This window comes from Equus caballus, chromosome 23 (genome assembly GCF_041296265.1).
Source record: "Equus caballus isolate H_3958 breed thoroughbred chromosome 23, TB-T2T, whole genome shotgun sequence".
NCBI classification, from domain to species: Eukaryota; Metazoa; Chordata; class Mammalia; order Perissodactyla; family Equidae; genus Equus; species Equus caballus.
The window spans coordinates 38,596,939-38,616,633 of record NC_091706.1 but is presented as its reverse complement, the minus strand read 5'-3'; the positions used below and the strand labels follow the sequence as shown (position 1 = coordinate 38,616,633).

Below are 19,695 nucleotides of genomic sequence, written 5' to 3'. Positions count from 1 at the left end.
CTGATTCACCTCCACCTACTCTTCTCTTCTCCTTTGCTGTTCCTCAGGCCAAAACATGAGACCATCCTAGATTCCCTTTGATCTTCTCTCTCATATTCCACACCTCATTCAGCTCCGCCCTTAAAACAGAAACTGACAGATTCTCACCACCTCTGACTCTGAAACATCGGCCTCTCTCATCTGGATTGTTGAAGTAGCCCCTAACTGGGCATACTAGTCCTCCTGATGTCTGTTTTCCACACAATAATCAGCGTGATACTTTTACGATAGAAGACAAAGCAGTTGCTTTCCTGCTCCGTCCCTCCCATTAGTTCACCTTTACCACAAAATCAAATGCTAAATCTTCCTGTGCTGGAGACCAGACAGGATGTGACCTCTGGCTGTTTCTCCACCCTCTTGTCCACACCCTTCCCTTTGCTGCCTTGCGAGCATGCTCCTTTCCAGATAGCTGTTTTGAGAACCCATCAGCTTGCTCCTGCCTTAGATTTCTTTCCTTTCTGTTCTATCTGTGTAAAATGCTCTTGCTGCATGTCTTGCTGTCTGACTTCATTCAGATCCCAGCCATAATGTCCTCTCCTTGAAGAGGCCTTCCCTGACTCCACATCTAAAGGATGGGGAAGCACAGAGAAGTGAGTATTGTCCCCACAAAGTCTTGCCCCAGAGACAGGAGTGAGGACCCAGGAGAATGTCAGGGAAGGGATGGGAAGAGGAAGAGGACTCAAGGGAGGAGCAGGAGAGAGAGAAAAGGTGTCTTCTCTTGGTGGGGGGTACTGCAGCTGGGGAGACCCTGGGTCAAGATCATCTCATTTCAGGTGTCCTGGGGCCACTGCATTATGTTTAGAATACAGATTTTAGGGAACTACATGTGCTGTGCTTTATTTTTCTCAACTGCACACATTCATATTATTGGCCTAGGACTGAACCAGGTAGACAAACCTCTAGGGGACGGGACGGTGGAAACCAAATAGCAGTGGTCTGTTCTGTTTCTCCATCTCCAACAAAGACCCCTTTCCCTGAAGGGTGACAAATAAAAATGACAAGCAATAGGATGTATTGGAGAATATGAGGAAGCCATTTGGTATAAACCTAATTCGGCCTGACCTTGTCTTTCCAAAAGGGCCTGACCTGGCTGTTGAGCATGCATTGTATATCTGCTTTAGATATTCCCTATGGCAAGAACAAAGGCCCTTGAGATAAAGGTGCAACTTCCCTCCCCCTCCCAACGTTGGCATCTCCTTAAGGATTAAGCATCTTTCCTTAGGCTAGAAACTGATTGCTGCACTCACATGTGACCGCCCAGCTCGAGACAATAGACTTACCTCCTGCTACCCCGTCTGAGATAGCAGACCCACTACCTTCTGTGTCCATCAAGCACTGTGCTGACGGGGCAATCTTGTGACTTGTGGGAGGGACATTTCAATCATATGTGAAACGTCCTGTTTGGGGGTATATAACCACTCTATACACCTCACTTCTTTGGTGCTCTTTCTTCCTTCAGGAAGAAAGGCTCCGGGCCATGGTCCTCAGATTTCAGCTCAGAATAAACTCACCCAAATTTTCATTTATAGATTGGTTACAGATTATTTTCGTCGACAAGGGCATTGTGTCAGAATCTACACAGTACTAATGAGATATGCTAGAAACTTTTCCAGAGAATTTGAGGACCCTTTGCTCTTTCCCCAGCTAGACCAAGGTCTGAATGATAGGCTCCTGGCTAAAATATTAAGAAGTCCCCAGAGGAAACGGAAAGTCGTGTGAGTTTGTGCAGCATGGTGGGGGAAAGGAGAATGTTGGAGGTGGGTTATTTCTTGAGGTAGCATAATGTGACTTCGGAGGGCCTGACTTTGGATTCTGACACCCTAATTCAAGCCTGACCTTTACTAGCTGGGTCATTCTAGCTTTTTCGTCTCTAAAAGGGAAATCACAAAATATGCACCTTATCGGGTTATTGTGAGGCACACAATTATCAAGCACACTATAGAGATTCCATATATATTTATTGAATAGAAATGCAGTCTTTAAAAGTGTGTCCTGGTGACTGTGCACATCCAGTGCACATTTCTGTGGGGTTCATCTGTGTGATGCTCTCTCCTTCCTAACCTGAATGATCGTCATGTGGTAGTGGCTTTCAAAGTGCATTCTGCTGGGATCTGTATCAGTCAAGCTTCTCCAGAGAAATAAAGCCAGGAGGACAGAGATTAATTGGTTTCAAGGAATTGGCTTATGTAATTGTGGGGACTGGCAAGTCAGAAATCTGTAGGACCAGGGCTGGCCCCGTGGCTGAGTGGTTAAGTTCGCACACTCTGCTGCAGGAGGCCCAGTGTTTCGTTGGTTCAAATCCTGGGCGCGGACGTGGCACTGCTTATCAAACCATGCTGCGGCAGCGTCCCACATGCCACAACTAGAAGGACCCACAACGAAGAATATATACAACTATGTACCGGAGGGCTTTGGGGATAAAAATGAAAAAAATAAAATCTTTAAAACGAAAAAAAAGAAATCTGTAGGACTGAGAACTCTAGGAGGAGCTGATGCTTCAGTCCAGAAGAGGAATTTCTTCTTTTTCTGGGAAACCTTAGTTTCTTTTGTTCCCGAGGCCTTTCACTGATTGGATGAGGCCCACCCAGATTGTAGAAAATAATCTGCTTTACTTAAAGTCAACCCACCGTAGGTGTTAACTCCATCTACAGAATTCCTTCACAGCAACACCTAGTGTTTGAATCTTTGGGTGCTGTAGCCCGGCTGAATTGACACAGAAGTAGCCTTACCTCACAGTTCATGTGGGCTCTCAAAGAAGTGGGGCAAAGTGCCTGTGAGGCTGTGGATACTAATGGGGATGAGATAAGTCTCCCAGGAACAAATGGCAGAGACCTTCAAGGGTGCCCTACTGCACTAAGACTAAAAGCCAGAGTCCCAGTTGAGGGCTACATCCTGCCTGATCTGGCTCTGCCCCCACCCCTGCTCTCAGACCTCATTTCCTCCTTCTCTCTCTAGGTCACACCAACTCCAGCCACAGCGGCGGCCTCCTTGCAGTTCTTGCCTCCTGAACTCTTTTCCCCGAATGTGCACTTAGCTAATTCTCTCAACTCCTTCACTCTGGGCTCGACTACCTCTTCTCAGCGAGGCCACAGTTCTCCCCAGCATTCTCAATCCCACCTGCCCTTCTCTTGCTTTCTTTTTTCCATAGCACTTACCACCTTCTATATAATTTACTTATTTAGTTTATTTACTGTTTAGTCCCTCCTCAAGAGCATAACTCCTCAGTGAGAATCTTTGTTTTGTGTTTTGTTTTGTTTTCTTTTGTTTTTTTTGAGGAAGATTAGCCCTGAGCTAACATCTGCTGCCAATCCTCCTCTTTTTGCTGAGGAAGACTGGCCCTGAGCCCACCTTCTCTACTTTATATGTGGGACACCTACCACAGCATGGCTTGCCAAGTGGTGCCACGTCCACACCCAGGATTCGAACCAGCGAACCCCGGGCTGCCGAAGCAGAACGTGCGAACTTAACCGCTGTGCCACTGGCCTGGCCCCAGGATCTTTGTTTTGATGGCTGATGTATTTTAAGCCCCTAGAACAGTGCCTGGCATATGGTTGAGGACCAAGAACTATTTCTTCAGCCAATGAATGAGAAGGATAGAGAAGGGCAGTGCCACTCTGGAACTAATACAGTGTGGTTAGGGCAGCTGAGTTGGACAACTCCAGGGGCTCCACTCACATGGATTACAGCATGAATAATTAAGTTCCTAGTGTCATACAACACAGCAGCCCTTTAAAATAGGTGAATTGATGATCAGCAGGTTCAATTCCACTTCTTTCCATAAAGAACAGTAAGGGCGTCATAAAAGGCAAATCCTTTGTTCTCTCCTAAGAGCAGGTTTTGAACTGGATTGCATTTTTTTAACCCTTTTTGTCACTGTGAAAGAAAATATACATCCAAATTGTTTTTAAGACAATTTATTATTATGAGATCTGAAGAGAGACATAATAAGAAATGGTTACATGAGGTTCATATGTTATAATTTCCTTTTTCCACAATTTATTTCCTCTTCCCATAACCAGAAAAATCTCAGCTCTTCTTATCAGGATTCTCAGAGACCAGTGGTTCTGAAAGTGTGGTCCTGAGATGAACAGCAGCATCACCTGGAAACTTGTTAGAAGTGTACCTCAGACCTACTGAATCAGCAGCTCGGGCTGATTCTGATGCATGCCCAGGTTTGAGAACCACAGTAAGAGACCATCCCCCACTGAAAAATTGTCCTATATCTTTTTTGTATTCCTAGCAGCTAAGAAGATGTTGTTGAAATATACATTATGTAATTTGTTTTATATAAATAGTTGGGTTTCTTACTTCAAATATAAAACCGTGTTATATTGAAAGACATCCCTCCCAGGAGATTCTGCTATGTGCCTTCTGCCTCACCCATTAGATAATTCCAGGACTAGGGAATATTTAAGAGACTTAAATGACCTGGAAGGCCCTTTCCTGGTCTACTAATCTGGGAGGGAGGGAGAAAGGGATATTAAGCTTATATATCATTATTGCATTTCTATGCATATGGCCCTCCTTTGGAAATTTTGCATAAGGTCCTCAAGGCTTGTTCAATTTAAGAAGCACTTTCTAGAACCATGCCTAATCCCAGAGAAAACGAAATTAACTCTCACCACAAAGTCATATGGAATCACACTCTTGGAAAACATGAATACTTGTTGAATTGCCTGCCTTTGACTGCAGGAGAAACCATGGCCGTGAAATTCCTTGGAAAGACCTCATCGGTACTGATAACTGTAAAACCCTAGAGTAGTTGGTAATAAGAAGCAGAGAGACCTTCGTGTCTATGCTTAGTAGAACATGTGGGCCCCAGATCACATTTTAACGATGGAAGATAAATTAAAAGTGATCACCAGAACTCATTCTAAGCCTTGATTTTTTTTCCAGTTTTTCTTTTGCAGCATGTGTTAGGTTAGTACCAAAATAACAAACATACCTTCCAAAGGCCCTGAGAGGGTTAGGCATTAACTCAGATAGTCTTGGTCAGAGATTCCAATGTGGCAAAGCTGAGGAAATTATAATATAAGTATGTCTCATTCATTACATGTGTTAAATGCTCCTTCCCTATGCTTAGGGTCATTATGCCATTTTCATATTCTTGGACTAAGACCTGGACACATGTTTGTCTCTTCATGAAGCTTTTTGAGATCCAAGAAATACTGCTTTCTGAATAGTAGCTTACTGATCCTTGTATGTATGTGTGTGGTTTTCTTCTTGATCAGAGCATTGTTCATAGTCATTGTCAGTGGTGTGCTGGTAGTAATTAACAGCCAGCTCTCCAGATGAAAAATCCTCAGTTTGTAGCATTTGCCAGTTTCCACGGTGTAAATATTCTTACTAGGACCAATTTCAAGTTCTCAATCTAACATTATTGCATGGAAAGTTTGGAAAAGATACACACAATTGGTGCTCTTGGATTGGTGCAAGCTAGCTCAAACATATCATTAGTATGTAGAAAATTTGGAAAGCAGAGGAAAAGATTTTTAAAAAGCAGAGTAAATAAATTCATGATATTGCCGCTGGGAACAAAAATCAGTTTTGATATTGGATTACATTTCCTTGTAGTACTTTGTGTATGTGTTTTTATTCAATTGTTATTTTGTATATATAATTTTGCATTTTGCTTTTATCTTCATGAACATCATTTAATGGTTGCATGATATTCCATCACATTAATAGAAGATAATTTATTAGCCCTAATTTTGGACATTTAAGTAATGTTTCCTAATTTTTTATATCACTATAAATAATGCTATATATCATTAGAACATTGGGCATAAATCTTCCTTCACCTTTCTGGCTGTTTCCTAAGACAGACTCTAAGATCAAATGGTTTTAATTATGGGGCTTGAAAAAATCTTACCAGATACCATCTAGAAAGTTTGTACTAATGTATGCTCCTACCAACAGTGTTTAAGAATGCCTCTCTCACTGTCCCTTCACTACCACTATTTCTTTTTTAAAGTTTCTGATAACTAAAAACCAATGTTACCACAATAAAAAAAAGAAGTTTTTGATAATTTGATAAGTAAAAAAAAATTTTTAACACTTCTTGCAAGTGTGCTAAACATTTTTTATGTTAATTGTCATTTCTGTTTCTCCTTTTTAAAATTTTCTCTTCATGTCAAGGGCTGCACAGCGAGGCAGTCCCCACCCAGGAGATTCTGCTGTCTGCCTCCTGCCTCATCCATTAGATACTTCCTGGACTGGAGGATGTTTAAGAGCCTTAAACGATCTGGAAGGCCCTTTCTTGGTCTAATAATCTGGGAGGGAGGGAGAAAGGACCACAAAACTTACTCCCTCTCTCCGCCTGCTTACACCTCTGGTTTCATCTTGTATTTCTCTTCTCCAGGCCCCAAGCTTACTCCACTCCAGCCTTCCTATTCCTCAGATAGTCCAGGCACACTACGGGGCAGGCAGGTTCTTCTCCCATATATTTGTAGGACTCACTCCCTCACTTCTTTCAAGGCTTTTTACAAGTGCCGTCTCCAACAGGCTTTCTCTAATCCCCCCAACTCTACGAGTTGCCATCCCTTATCCCTACTCACTGTCTCCTTCTCTGCATCACTTTTCTCCATAGCATTTTTCACCGGCTGATATTGTACATATTTTATTTGTTCCTTGTCTTCCTCTCTAGAGTGTAAGTTCCACAGGACATGTCCTTAGTGCCTAAGGCGAGTGTTGGACACCCAATAAGTATTTGTTGCATAAGTAAGAATACCCCAGCCCTGTATCTAAAAAGTTTAGTTTTGTCTTGATAAAGACAGAATCAATTTTATACGCTCTCTTTAAACACTGAAGATGATAATTATTTATAATATCTGTAACAAATATATTTCTAGGCTTTTTAAAGGTATTATGTTTTTATACAAGCAGAAAGTTAATATTTTTAAGTAACAAAAGCTTTCATTATTTCCATTCAAATTACACCTAGAAAATTCTTTTTCATGAAGAGATCAGATAACTTTTCACCTATACTTTATTCTAACATTTTTATGGCTTGATTTTTTTACATGTAATTCTTTAATATATAAAGGATTTGTCATTGTGATAAAATGGAGATGTAAATTGTTTTTTCATATAACTTACTGTTGGGGTTTTGTTGCTGCTAATGACATTGGTTTTTCTTTTAATCATGCTCCGTAATATTTTGAAATTTCCTCTCATGTAAAATCTATAGGTATCAAATCTTAATGAACATTTCTTAATTATCTCCAAGATATTTTCATGGTAGTATCTCTGTATTTTAAAAGCACTTTCCAATCTGGACTAAATATACTTGAGTTTGTTTTTGTTATCACTACAAGTTCTGATAAGATACAGAGCAAATAAGAGGAAATATAACAGGAAGTTTGGTTCTCAGAAGTGGAAATATCAAGGACTGAAGTCAAAACCGCCTGTGGCCACATTTTTCCTGAAGCACCTGCCAGGGCTGCTTAGGGCTGGAGAACTCACCCTCTTTTATTGACTCTCTTAAGCCCAGTGCCTGAACCATAGTTGCTGCTTGATAAATACTTGTGGGTTGAATTGCACTGAACCTTAGGGCATAATGCCTTTCCAGGAAAGTATTCCAAGGAACAGCTTTCCTTTCCCATCTGTCTTCTGTTTTCTCCTTCTCTTAGTTGCGGTCCAGTGCAGAGCTCCATCCTGACCTGCTCACGGATTGCCTCACCGTGCAGCCCCTGCAGCCAGCCACTTCCCCACGAGATGCTGCCGACGGGGTTGTGGGACGCTCCCCAGGGCCTGGGCCTGACCTCTATTCAGGTAATGACGGCAAAAGCAGACCCAGCCACATCAACTTCCCTTCTCTAGGCCCTTCGCTCTGGTTAAAGGGAATGATCACATGAGAAAAATTCTCCTAGGATCACCTGTGTTTAGCTTTATCAATGAACTGCAAGTTATCCCCCTCCCTCCTCCCTGTCTGATTCCTGACCTGGGTTTGGCAGCAGACTGTTTTTTCTCATAAAGAAACAAAGTAAAATAATGCATTAGTTCTTTTAGTTCTGGACTTCTGCCAAAACTTTAGTGCACCCAGCCCTCCAAGGTATCTTAAATTTATTAACTTGATTTAGACTCAAAGGAAATGCTTCCCCCTTAAGCAGGTAACAGGGTGCATGTGGATTTCTTAATGGAACAGTCATTGTTGTCTTTGCATTTTAAAAGGAAGCCCTAGGTCTCTAAGAAAAATTTCACATCAGTAAACCAACTTGTAAGAATGACCATTAATGTTTGTCAACCATGGGGTGGGGGAGGATGGGATGGCACTCCCAGACCAGCTTCCTTCTGCCTGGGTTTGGATAATAGGTGAGTCTGCATTTGGAAAATTTCATGAATGTGGTGAAAAATAAGAAAGGATTAATATGGAAATGGAAGTTATTTTTTTCATTTACTTTCTTAGCCTGGATTTTTGTGCATTTTCCACTCTTTATGATGGTGATGCACTTGTGCAAACGTAATTGGTTATCATCCTCACATGTGGAAAGCTCTTGCTGTCATGCTGTGAATGTGAAAGGGAAAGTCCCAGCAGCTCCACATTCCAGACAATGGGAATTTTCTATGTTCTGTGGATTGCAGATCCCACTCCCTCCCCCATCTGATTCCAGAGCCAGGCTTTGGCAGCAGACTGTTTTTTTCTTTTTAAAAGTATTAACAAGCCATAAAGAATTAAGAATTTACTGATACATAACAGGAGAAGGGAGAAACTTGTACAACTGTTTTTTTTAATTTGCCTGATTGCTTTTTTCTTTTAAAGGTATGCTTTTTTTGGTAAAGAAGATTGGCCCTGATCTAACATCTGTTGCCAATCTTCCTCTTTTTTTTTTTTTTCTCCCCAAAGCCCTAGTACATAATTGTATATGCTAGTTGTGAGTCCTTCTAGTTCTTCTGTGTGGGACACTGACTCAGCATGGCTTCACAAGCAGTGCTAGGTCTGCACCCAGGATCCAAACCAGCAAACCCTGGGCCACTGAAGCAGAGTGCACGAACTTAACCACTAGCCCACTGGGTGGGCCCCTGTATAACTTTTTTTTTTCCCCCAAGGAAGATTAGCCCTGAGCTAACTGCTGCCAATCCTCCTCTTTTTTTTTTTTCTCTGAGGAAGACTGGCCCTGAGCTAACATCCGTGCCCATCTTCCTCTACTTTATATGTGGGATGCCTACCACAGCATGGCGAGCCAAGCGGTGCCATGTCCGCACCCAGGATCCGAACCGGTGAACCCCAGCCACCGAAGCAGAACGTGTGCACTTAACCACTGCGCCACTGGGCTGGCCCCCCTGTATAGCTTTTTAAACTTGACAGTTCTCATTTGATCCAAATGCAGGGGAAAGGACAGTAAGCAAATATTTCCAGAGGGTCAGTTGTCAAGACATTTTAATGTCCTCCTGGTGTTGGCGGCCTTTTATCAGTTGCTTTGGGTATTACTCTTGGAGAAAACAAGACCTCTGCTTTTTGAGACCCTAGGAAATGAGATTAAAACTTATTTGAGGGGGCCAGCCCGGTGGTATAGAGGTTAAGTTCACACACTCCATTTTGACAGCCCAGGGTTCACAGGTTTGGATCCCAGGCATGGACCTAGCACCACTTGTCAAGCCATGCTGGGGTGGCATCCCACATAAAATAGAGGGATATTGGCACAGATGTTAGCTCAGCAACGATTTTCCTCAAGCAAAAAAGAGGAAGATTGGCAACAGATGTTAGCTCAGGGTCTTCTTCCTCACACAAAAAAAACTTATTTGACGGGCTGACCAAATCTTACAGAGGTTTCAAGTACAGCTACATATGTATACATGAAATATGCCAATGTCCAGTGTTATCAATGTGCATAAATATTTTGTATTAGATATATACATGAAAAAGCATGGCTAGATTTGTCTGCACAAATGTCGGTTTGATTTGCCAAATTTTTGATATATGAACATTTATTCTAGCACATTAAATTAACAATCTGTTTAAAGCAGTCTATAGAACATTTCTCTACTTCTTCAGTCCATAAATCCGTGATCTTACTAAAGACCCGGAACCAAACAGTTAAGAGTCAAAGCTAACCAGAATCTATTGAAGAATGGCTCAACATTCAATGTGAATAGTTTGTGATGATGGGCTAGTCTTACTGCATTTAAAACTCTTGGAAATGGGCTTGGGAATCCATGATATGTCTATGGAAAACATTAGTACCTTCGCTGTATGTAGCATACAGCATATGGCTCATTTTCAAAACTTAGGAGTCACATTTGACCAGGTGTGTGTTTTTGTGTGTCTTGTAGTATTGTAGTTTTTAAGAGGTTTGGTTTGAAATGGCTTTGTCATTCCAAGCAGAATTCCTCTTTTTGTTCATGACGCTTTTTCTTTTCTGCATTTGACCTTCAAAAAGATTTTGCGCTCTTAGTTTTGAGCCTCTAGCTGTGGCAGGTGAGGTGCCATACTGGGTGAGGAGCCTAGGTTGCCACAGCATCAACAGAGCATCTTCAGATGGACTCTCATTTTCTATGACTCTGGGAACATTTGAAACAGGCAGGTGGCCACCTTGCTTAACTTTGTTCCTGGAATTTAACTTCTCGAGTTAACTTGTAACTGTGAAAGTTTAATTTCCCCACTTCTTTTTCTCTTCCTACTTCCCTTGGGTTCTATTTTACTTTCTTTGTTCTTGCTTTTTTTTTTTTTAATTGATTATGTCTTCTGTTTTACTGAATAGGCAACAAACCCAGAGCAGAACAAGGCAGGAGGAAAAACAAAGACTTTAAGCCTTTCTTTTATAGTTCTAGAAATGCACTTGCCAGGAGTGCATGTTCACACTGGTTTCAAACCTGCGCTAAAGATATATGGAAAGAAGCCAAACAGTGAAAAACGCCAAAGAAAAGGAAACTGTTCATCAATTAGTTAATTGTAAAATCTGAAGTGCTAAGGCAATTTGACGAAGATTAAGACTTGGCTAAATGGCAAAAGTACTTGGAGTCGTTCCCTTTACATTCTGTTACATGAACTCGAGAAAAATATTTGTTTAATGATTGTCAAGCACTTACACCTTTGAATGCTAGTAAACTGATTTATCATAAAGATATTTTGATGGAAACCTGCTGAGTACATATGGGCATAGGATCAAAAGCGGTTTAGCATTAAACACGATGATTTTTTAGAAGCCACCACAATTGAGGACTCATGGTTTGATGAAGCCATGGTTTTGAAATGGAAATTTTTAGTGGCTATCAGACAGTGATTTTTAAGATTCCAAGAGAGGACTAGTTTTCAGAGCATTAAGATGAAGAAGGAAGATGGCAGTTCTGACACATACAAATCTTGTGCGTCTCCTAAAGTGTTGGCTTCTCTTACTGAAACACACTTTTGGGATTGATAAGACAGATTTTGATTGGAAAGGATTGCCCAAAAAGACTTTTACTTCTGTGGAAGGAAATAGTGCCCCAAGTTAAAGCAGCTAAATATCACTTGAGGCCATGCTGAGGATGATTTTAAATTGAGGTGTTTACTTGTCTACTATTCTGAAAATCCTGGGGCTCCCCAGGTCTGCTCCTGAACTAACCTGAGAGCTATTTTGTGATCTAACAGGAAGGCTGGGGCAGAGATGAGCAATTCTCAAGGATGGCTCACTTACAGTTTCCTGCCCTTTTGTTCAGAGGTTCTATGCCCCAGATAAATAGTGCTACAGGCCAGCCTGTAAATGTAGGTGATTTATCTGATGATCTGAGGGAGAAGTGTTTCATAGCCAATAGATTAAGGTGTGAATGCCATTTTCAAGGCTTAATGCCTGTGTCGATCTTCTCGTCAGCCCCCTCCATGAACTAATGAAGCAGATAAGCCTACAATTAGTGAATCTACAATATCATAAACAGCCTGGACCAGTGCCTGGACTTGGCAAAGCGTCCATTCACTAACAAAGAATGCTCTGTGGAAGAAGATCTGTCCCATGGGTGATCACAAAAGTTACAACTCCCTCCAAACCAAAGCTGTACTGTAGATTTGATAAAACATGGCCTGTGCAAATGGCCTTAGCCGTGAAGACATCATAGAGGCCAGTGTGGGTGAGATATTTGAGTCCCACGGGAACCACCCACCCAGTGAGGAGCTAATGCCGCTGGAACAAGGAAATCTGCAAGAATGAGGGAATTTTATCAGTACCATTTCTATTGGGTTATAGAGTAATTATCATGTTTTAGAGCTTACAAGTCCTGTTGAATTATCCCAATTTTGAACATATGTAACCTTAGATTTTTCAGGAAAAATAACATGTTATGTTCAGATATTATAGGGAATTGTAGAAGGAAAATAAAGACTTTTTTTAGAGCAGGAATTTTTGAAGTCATATAGCGTCATTTCCTTCCCTTCTCCTTCATTACTGGGAAATGAAGACTTCTTTTTTACAATACCATCACTTTTGGTAATAAATAGCACCATATTAAATCCGTACAAGATTTAACATACTTCATGAAATAGTTTTATGCTAATATAATTTTAATGGTATATGTTTTAATACATTTTCTACATTCTTAAGTTGAGTATATTTGCTATGTTGGGACAACTTGCACAGTTGTAAGGATTAGAAATAATTTTATATAAAAGTGCCTCATATAGTCTACTCTCAAAAAGTGGTCGTTAATTTAGGGACTTTATTAGAGTGTGTTAAATTGGCACACAAATTTCCCAGTAGGTTAAATTTTTAGGAGAATTGTCAAGATCAAATAACATGAGACCTATATAAAAGTCCTTAAGAAGGCATAGAGCATTATAAAAAATGCAATAGTTATTATTTGTATTATCTTTGCATGCTCTTCTTTACTTAGACTTCAGCAGAGACGAAGAAAGGACAGAACACTGATGGGCAGTGGACACAAGGAGGTGGAGGCTCAGGTTATGGAAGGGATCCAAAGGGAAATGTTTGGCAGTCACGTCTTTGTTGTATCTCTTCTGACGTTGCCTTTAACTGCTGTCAAAATCATGTATTGTTCTTGTAACATCTCTTGCATCTGTGGTTTATCCGCCAAGATGGATTGGAGAATCAGTGAGGGTAGGAGCAAGCCTCATTCTTCTCTGTTGTAGGAATTGATAGCTTTAACCTATAGATTTAGCCCTCCCTGGCCCTGAGCCAATCCTTTAGGGTGCGTTGAATCACCTGGAAGGCTTATGAAAATACAAATTGCTGGGCCCCATCTCCAGAATTTCTGAGTCCCAAGAATTTGAATTTCTGCCAAGTGTTTCTAAAAAGTTCTCAGATCACACTGGATGCTGTTGGTCCAGGGAACACAATTTGAAAAGCATTGTTCTGCATCATAAAATGTGAGAATCTGACTTCTAGCAAAACATGGTCTGAATTTTGACTGGTGACAGTTACAATAAGAAGTGCGCCTAATTAACTAGGTGGGGGAAATCTTCTCACAATGTATATGTATATCAAACCATCATGATGTACATTTTAAATATCTTACAATTTTACGTGTCACTTAAACCTCAATAAAGCTGAAATTTTTTAAAAAATAACTTAAAAATTAGAGAAAAATTTTAGCGTGAAGACATTGTGATAGAAATCTGTCCACAAAAGGCAATTTAATGATATACCTGATATCCTGTATATTTACAATGATAACTAGAATAATACGGCTCTAGTACTTACAATTAAATCATTACAAAGATAATAAAATGGAATCAAATAGCGAAGAAAAAGATTGCCATGTGGTATATATTTTTGTTTCTCACTATAGGAAATCTATAGATGAACATTAAGCTTGTCTTTCCACACCGGTGTAATAGCGGCACTGCTCATATTTTGATTGAGTGAGGTCTTATAACCACTCAACTGAAGAAAATTAAAATTCCGATTCCGAGCCAGTGCAGGGCACATTTGTTTGTATGTAGCTAATGTTAATGTTATGTGTTTGCAAGGTCCTTAATTTGGTGCTTCAGTTTTCCATATCCACTTATTCCCTTGTACTCATGTTAATTTTTCACACAAGATTAAGCTGACTTATTCCGTTTTACAATATGTACAGGTTTTTGCTGTAAAAATATTTTTGTGGGTGAGCAAAAACAATTCCATGCCTCCTAGAGCCGCCTGGAGGAGGAGAGAAAGGTGGTGAAGCTAGGCACTTGGAGCTGTATTCCCACTGGGCAAAGTCTTCTTTGCCTTTATGCTGTTATTTCTCTTTTTCCTCATTTTATGTTATTTTGCTGACATTCAGAAGGGGTGTGAGACGAAAAGGTTGGACCTACTTTGAAGTGTACCCTGAGCAGGACTTAGGAAACAGACGAATGGCAAAACGGAGAATTCAGGATAGAACTTCTGGAATGGGGAGCTAATAGCTTATGTGACTGGGGGCATGAGCCAAACTTCTGAGTCTGAAGTCCCGACTTTCTGCGTCAGCTGAATTTACCTTCTGAGGGAGAGAAATAGGTAGTTATGTCTCTTTAATGTGAAGAATAAAGAAAAAAAAAGAAAGTGGGTGTTTTCAGGTGTTTGTAGTCCCAGTGAAAGTTCATTTTTTACGCTTTTATGGAGCACTGAAAATAAGTGGTAAGAATAGCATAAAACTCTAAAATGAAAGACATCACTGAATTAGCTTGGATATTACTTGTCATGTTTTACTGGTAACAGTGATAAGAAAGTGTGTTGCAAGCACTGAATAAAGAGGGTATTGTGGAAGTGACTCATTCCAGACAACCAACAGCACTGTCTTCAAAGACTGGCTTTTGTAGTATCTTCCTCAATATTACCAAAGAATGATCTGCCCCATTCAGGTGCCCTGGCCATGACTCGAACCATTAATGCTGCCTTAACCAGCAGGCATTGATTCATCAGAAGTTCCAGCTACCTCCTTGGCTTCTTAACTTAGTTTTCCTACCTAGGCTTCAAGTCTGCTCTAGCTTCACTTTCATGACACCATTTCTAGTTGCTATCTGGGCCTTGCTTGTTGCACTCCAGTCCTGGTCTCTCTTAGTGAATTTAGCTGCTCACGTGTGGCTTCTGCTCTGACTGTCCATCAGCTCTGATTTCTGTTAACAGGTCTGTTAACACCTAACCACACCCTAAGAAGTCAGGATTTATAATCTTCATTGGCACATTTCTCTGGGGATTTAGTGAAACTCCTATTCCTACCTTTTAAGATGGGCTGTAGAAAGTGAACTATTCACTATTCAAAAGAAAAGGGCATAAACTCTCATTGGCATGCATAGGAGTTTGCTCCTCAGGCTGGTTCACAGGGATGCTTATCCAGTTTTCCAAGAAATGGATGCACTTTGTGAAAAATGCAATGCATCAACTGCCCCAGGAGATTTTGCGGTAACGTAATGATCTAGGGTGTATAATGTTGAAGTACTAAGGCAGTTTTGGGTTATATCTATACAAAAGTAAGGATGGGCAGTATTTAATGTCCGTTTTCTTACATCATATTATTGACCATGTTTTGTACAGTCCCTCTGGCCATCTGCATAGCCAATCCATGCTGAAATGGAACATTTACAAATGGAAATGTTACTTCTTCTTCTAACTCAAATTTATTTCCCTCTTACGGAGATCAGTTGCTAGATTAAATGACAGAGAGGGTGCTTAGAACAGTGCCTAGCACATAGTAAGTGTTCAGCATCTATAGTTATTATTATTGTTGTTTTTATCCAAATACTAGAAAAATGCATGTTACAGTTCCATAAAGCAGATAGGGAACAGGTGCCACAAATTACCCACCACTCCCACTTTGTAAGAAATGGAGAAAATATGGAAGCCTGAATAAATTAAAAATTTAATCAGCATCATTGGTAGAATAAAAGAAAACTAAAATACAGTTCTTTACATTTTATATTTCAGTAATTTGCCCAGTAGTTCACATGACATTTTTTAAAGAAATCTACTGTAGGTTTCTAGAGAAAACCAAACTGGAATCAGACACCCATCACTTGGATACAAGTGCCCCCCAAATCACAAAGTCAAAATTGTGTTTTGATGGGCACTGGGGTTTCCTATTCAAAAATAGTGGGGGTTTTTTGTCTGTCTTTGTTCTTTAGATACAGTGTGCTACGGCAGAAAGAATGTGGAGCTAGGGCTGAGCTCTAGTCCTACCTTTCCACTCACTAGATGTTTAGTTTGGAGAGGTTACTTTTCCTCTTTTATAAAATGCTGGTGAGAATGCTGATTCCACTGGACTGTTGTGAGAATTAAATGAAATCACATGTAAGAGTTCAGCACACACCCTGCCGCTGGTAGATGCTCTGCTGATGCTCCTTTCTTTTTTTTCCTTCCTCTTTGCTTAAAAGCTTAGCAACTTACTCATGAACCAAATCAATGTCTGTGACAGGGACTGAAACCCCTTCTATCCATTCCTTTTAGTACTGGTTGCTACTATTAGGAGTTCAAAAATAGCTGTCCTGAGATAAAGTGTTACTTCCAAGAAGAATTCAAGTCAAGATGAGAACTCAGTACTCCCATATTCTAAAACCCATTTTCAGATCAGTAAATTAGACGTTTTTTCTGTTGCCATGAAGAGTAGAAGTATACTCAGGCTGGTCATACAGAGTGCCAGTGTGCTTGGTTGAAAAATGAACTTAATCAAGAGTGAGTCTGTGAGGGTGAGCTAGGTGGTGGAAAGAAGAAATAGAATTGATGGCCTCAACCAACACAGTTTTACACAGCCATTGTTGGCCTTGCTCAGGCATAGCCTTGGGCCCTCCTGGTGTGATTTTGTAAATAGACTCTTCCAGGCCATGTCATTTATCTTAAAAAATACTCCAAGGTGTCTAGAAAACTATTTTTGACTATTTGCTTACCTCAAATTTAGTTTCCATATTTCAAAAACAGTTCCCTAGTGTTTTTGTGATGGTTCTTAGTAGTTAACATGCAACAGATAATTTATTACACCACGGTCCAAGTCTGGTCCGCCTACCTCTTGTTTTTGCATGGCCTGAGAGATAAGGGTGGTTTTAAGATTTTTAAATGTAAAATGTAAAGAAGACTGTTAGCCTTAGGTGAGAACAGTTGCTCAAAGAATTGAGGACATTGCCTCTTGCCTGAAAAACCTAAAATGTTTACTATCTGGCCCTAAATGGAAAAGGTTTGCTAACCACTGCTTTATGCTTACATCTGGGGCATTCATCAATGACTGAGTGAAATCAAGGAAGCTCATGGCTTTCATGTATTTGCTCAAGTTTTGTTTTAAAGTCTCCCAATACATACAGGTTTTGTTGATCCCCATAGTATTTTAGACTTAGCATATAACTTTAGTAGTCTTCTAGTCCGTGGGTTTGCAGAGATTTTGATAAGGCCCAATATTTAAAACAGGTCACAGCAGAGCTATTTCAGTTGAAGGGATCCAGACCACTTATACCACCCATTGCCCAGCACTCCTTGGCCTCCCTCGGGCATTCTATGGAACCTCAAATGAAATTATTACCACTTGAAGTCATCACATTGCAAGCAGACATCTGCAGAGACAGCTTGGGCTGTGGTGGAAGGGTGTAAGCCCTCACTGATGTGCCTCCCCCTTAGGAAGAAGCTGCTGGAAGAAAGCGGGGCTTGATTCTGGTTATGATGAGCTCCCAGGGCTGGCATAGAAATCAGAAGGGGGCAGTCATGGTTTAATTCTACCCAGGTCTATTTTTCCTAAAAAGAAAAGAGTCTCAAATCCTTGAATATCAAGAATTATGTTTTCTAAAATCCAGGCCTCTTGTAGACATATAAATTAATGCCCAGCGAAAAAGCGAAAAGTTGAAATATCAAGCTTTAGGAATCCATCTGGTCACATTCCAACAGGAAAGTTGCTTACTTCCTCAAAACACATTTTCTACCAGCAACAAAGGTACATGAAACTCATACAACCGAAGACTGAACCCTCCATTCCACAGGTAGTGAAAAGTCTTTAAATAAATGTCCCTGAGAAAGGTTGTATATGAGCATAAATTCATGATAACGTGGGATGACTTATCAGAGTCTGTCTTGAGAGTAAAGTAAACTAGGAGGTTTAACACTGAAAACCTGAAGGCAAAATGGGAAGAGCATCCAGTTCATGAGCAAAGTGTGAAAAAAGAGGGAAGGGGATTCCCTGCAGTCACAACAAAACCAGCTTCACCATCTAGGTAGTTTTTCCCGGGGCTGGTGGTCAGCGCTGACTTTGGTTCCCCACTAGACAGAGCACAGTTCCCCAAAAGGGCTCTTGTCACTCCATGTTACAGAGCTGGGAAGAGAGAGGTCTCCTGAGAGAATTCAAACAGAGTTGGTAGATCAGCCATTGAGTTGGCTAGAAAAATATTGCATTAAAACTTGGAGTGGCTGTCTGTGCCAAAAAGCTGTTTCCAAGAAACCTTTGCTGTGAAATGTTTTCAGAAGTCACATGAAGGTGGAGTGGGTGGGGTTGTCTCAGTAGTAGCTGAACAGGAGGAAACACCTTTTGTAGTCAACATGGAACAGGTAGAAGACAGCTAAAGGATGAATAATGTGGAATTAAATCCAATATTTTTACTAAAATTTTGGTTCTTGTGACCAAATCAGATTTTATTTCTGAAGAAAGATATGAGGAGCATTCCTGGAAAAGCTTCTGGGAATGGTTGGCCATACCTGCTCCATCTTTCTGCCCTCCTACTCTGCCAACCTGGAGGATAACATAACACACAGTGTCAACGCTGGATTTCCCACAGGGTAGTCTGAATTGTTTGCTTGCTCAAATTATTTTACTGACTTTCTGTGTAACTAACTTTCTGTAAGTGATCAAGTAGGTAGAGTGAAGAAGATAAGATGAAATTTGGGGTTAGGTTGTCATGCATTGTCTGGAAAGACCCAAGAGGGTTGCACGAAATGTTGGTCCCAGAGAAGTTGAGGGAGCTGCCAGAGGATGCCATTCTACTTGTAACAAAATGTCTTTGTTCTGAAATGCAGCTGTTTCAAGAGCTTTTCCTAACATGAAGTTAATTACATGTGGTATTTCAGAATGTTTGATGGTAACTTTTGGCATTTATGTGGATGACATCAGCCATTATCTTCTCGTTGTATCGCAGTGTATTCCAGAAAGGCATGTAAGCATGTATCCTCTTTCAAACACTAATACGGTCTTCCCTGGCTATAAATCCGGCTGTATGATGTGAAAATGTAATTGGGCAGCCTACATGGAAGTGTGGAGCTCATGTGGGAATATCTGTTTGTAAGAGAACCTGAATATTCATGTAACTGTCCAGACATCAATAAATTCTCATTTTACCTTATTTATTTCTGTTCCCCACTGAACAGCAGCGCTCTTAAGCTCAAAGTTAATAGGCATGCTCTTCAGAGATGTACTCTCTTTTACCTTAATAGAATGTCTCCCTAACACATTTGTTTATCAGTTGCCAGGTAGCTCTCCCATCAGGTGACATGAGTGTGTTTTCTTTGTCTTAGTGCACAGGTGACAGTTACCATTGTTCACCATCAATTAGCTCGGGGTAGCATGTCAAGGATGTACGGGTGGTGTCATTTTAGTCTGACAACCACCCAATCCGGTTGAGAAAGGTTTGTTTCATTATCCTCTTATCAGGGCTGCTGGATAATGATACTCTACACCACAAAGTGAGAGAAAAAAAGACAGGCAGAAAGAATAGATTTTTAGGGATTGGCAATATTAAAATTATTCATGCCTCAAGGAGAAGGGAAAGATTAGAGAGATGACTGTGCAAACCCTTAAGAAGCTACT

At 40.6% G+C, this 19,695-nt stretch overlaps 1 protein-coding gene across 3 annotated transcripts in view; it reads left to right on the top strand.

The window, feature by feature from the left end:
- GLIS3 (GLIS family zinc finger 3) overlaps window positions 1-19,695 on the top strand; it is a 446,896-nt gene that overhangs the window by 371,203 nt on the left and 55,998 nt on the right. For all 3 annotated transcript variants that reach the window (XM_005604984.4, XM_001491923.6, XM_070248275.1), the window contains one exon: window positions 7,671-7,812. In XM_005604984.4, coding sequence (XP_005605041.1) covers window positions 7,671-7,812 — 142 coding nt within the window. The remainder of the gene's footprint in view (window positions 1-7,670; window positions 7,813-19,695) is intronic.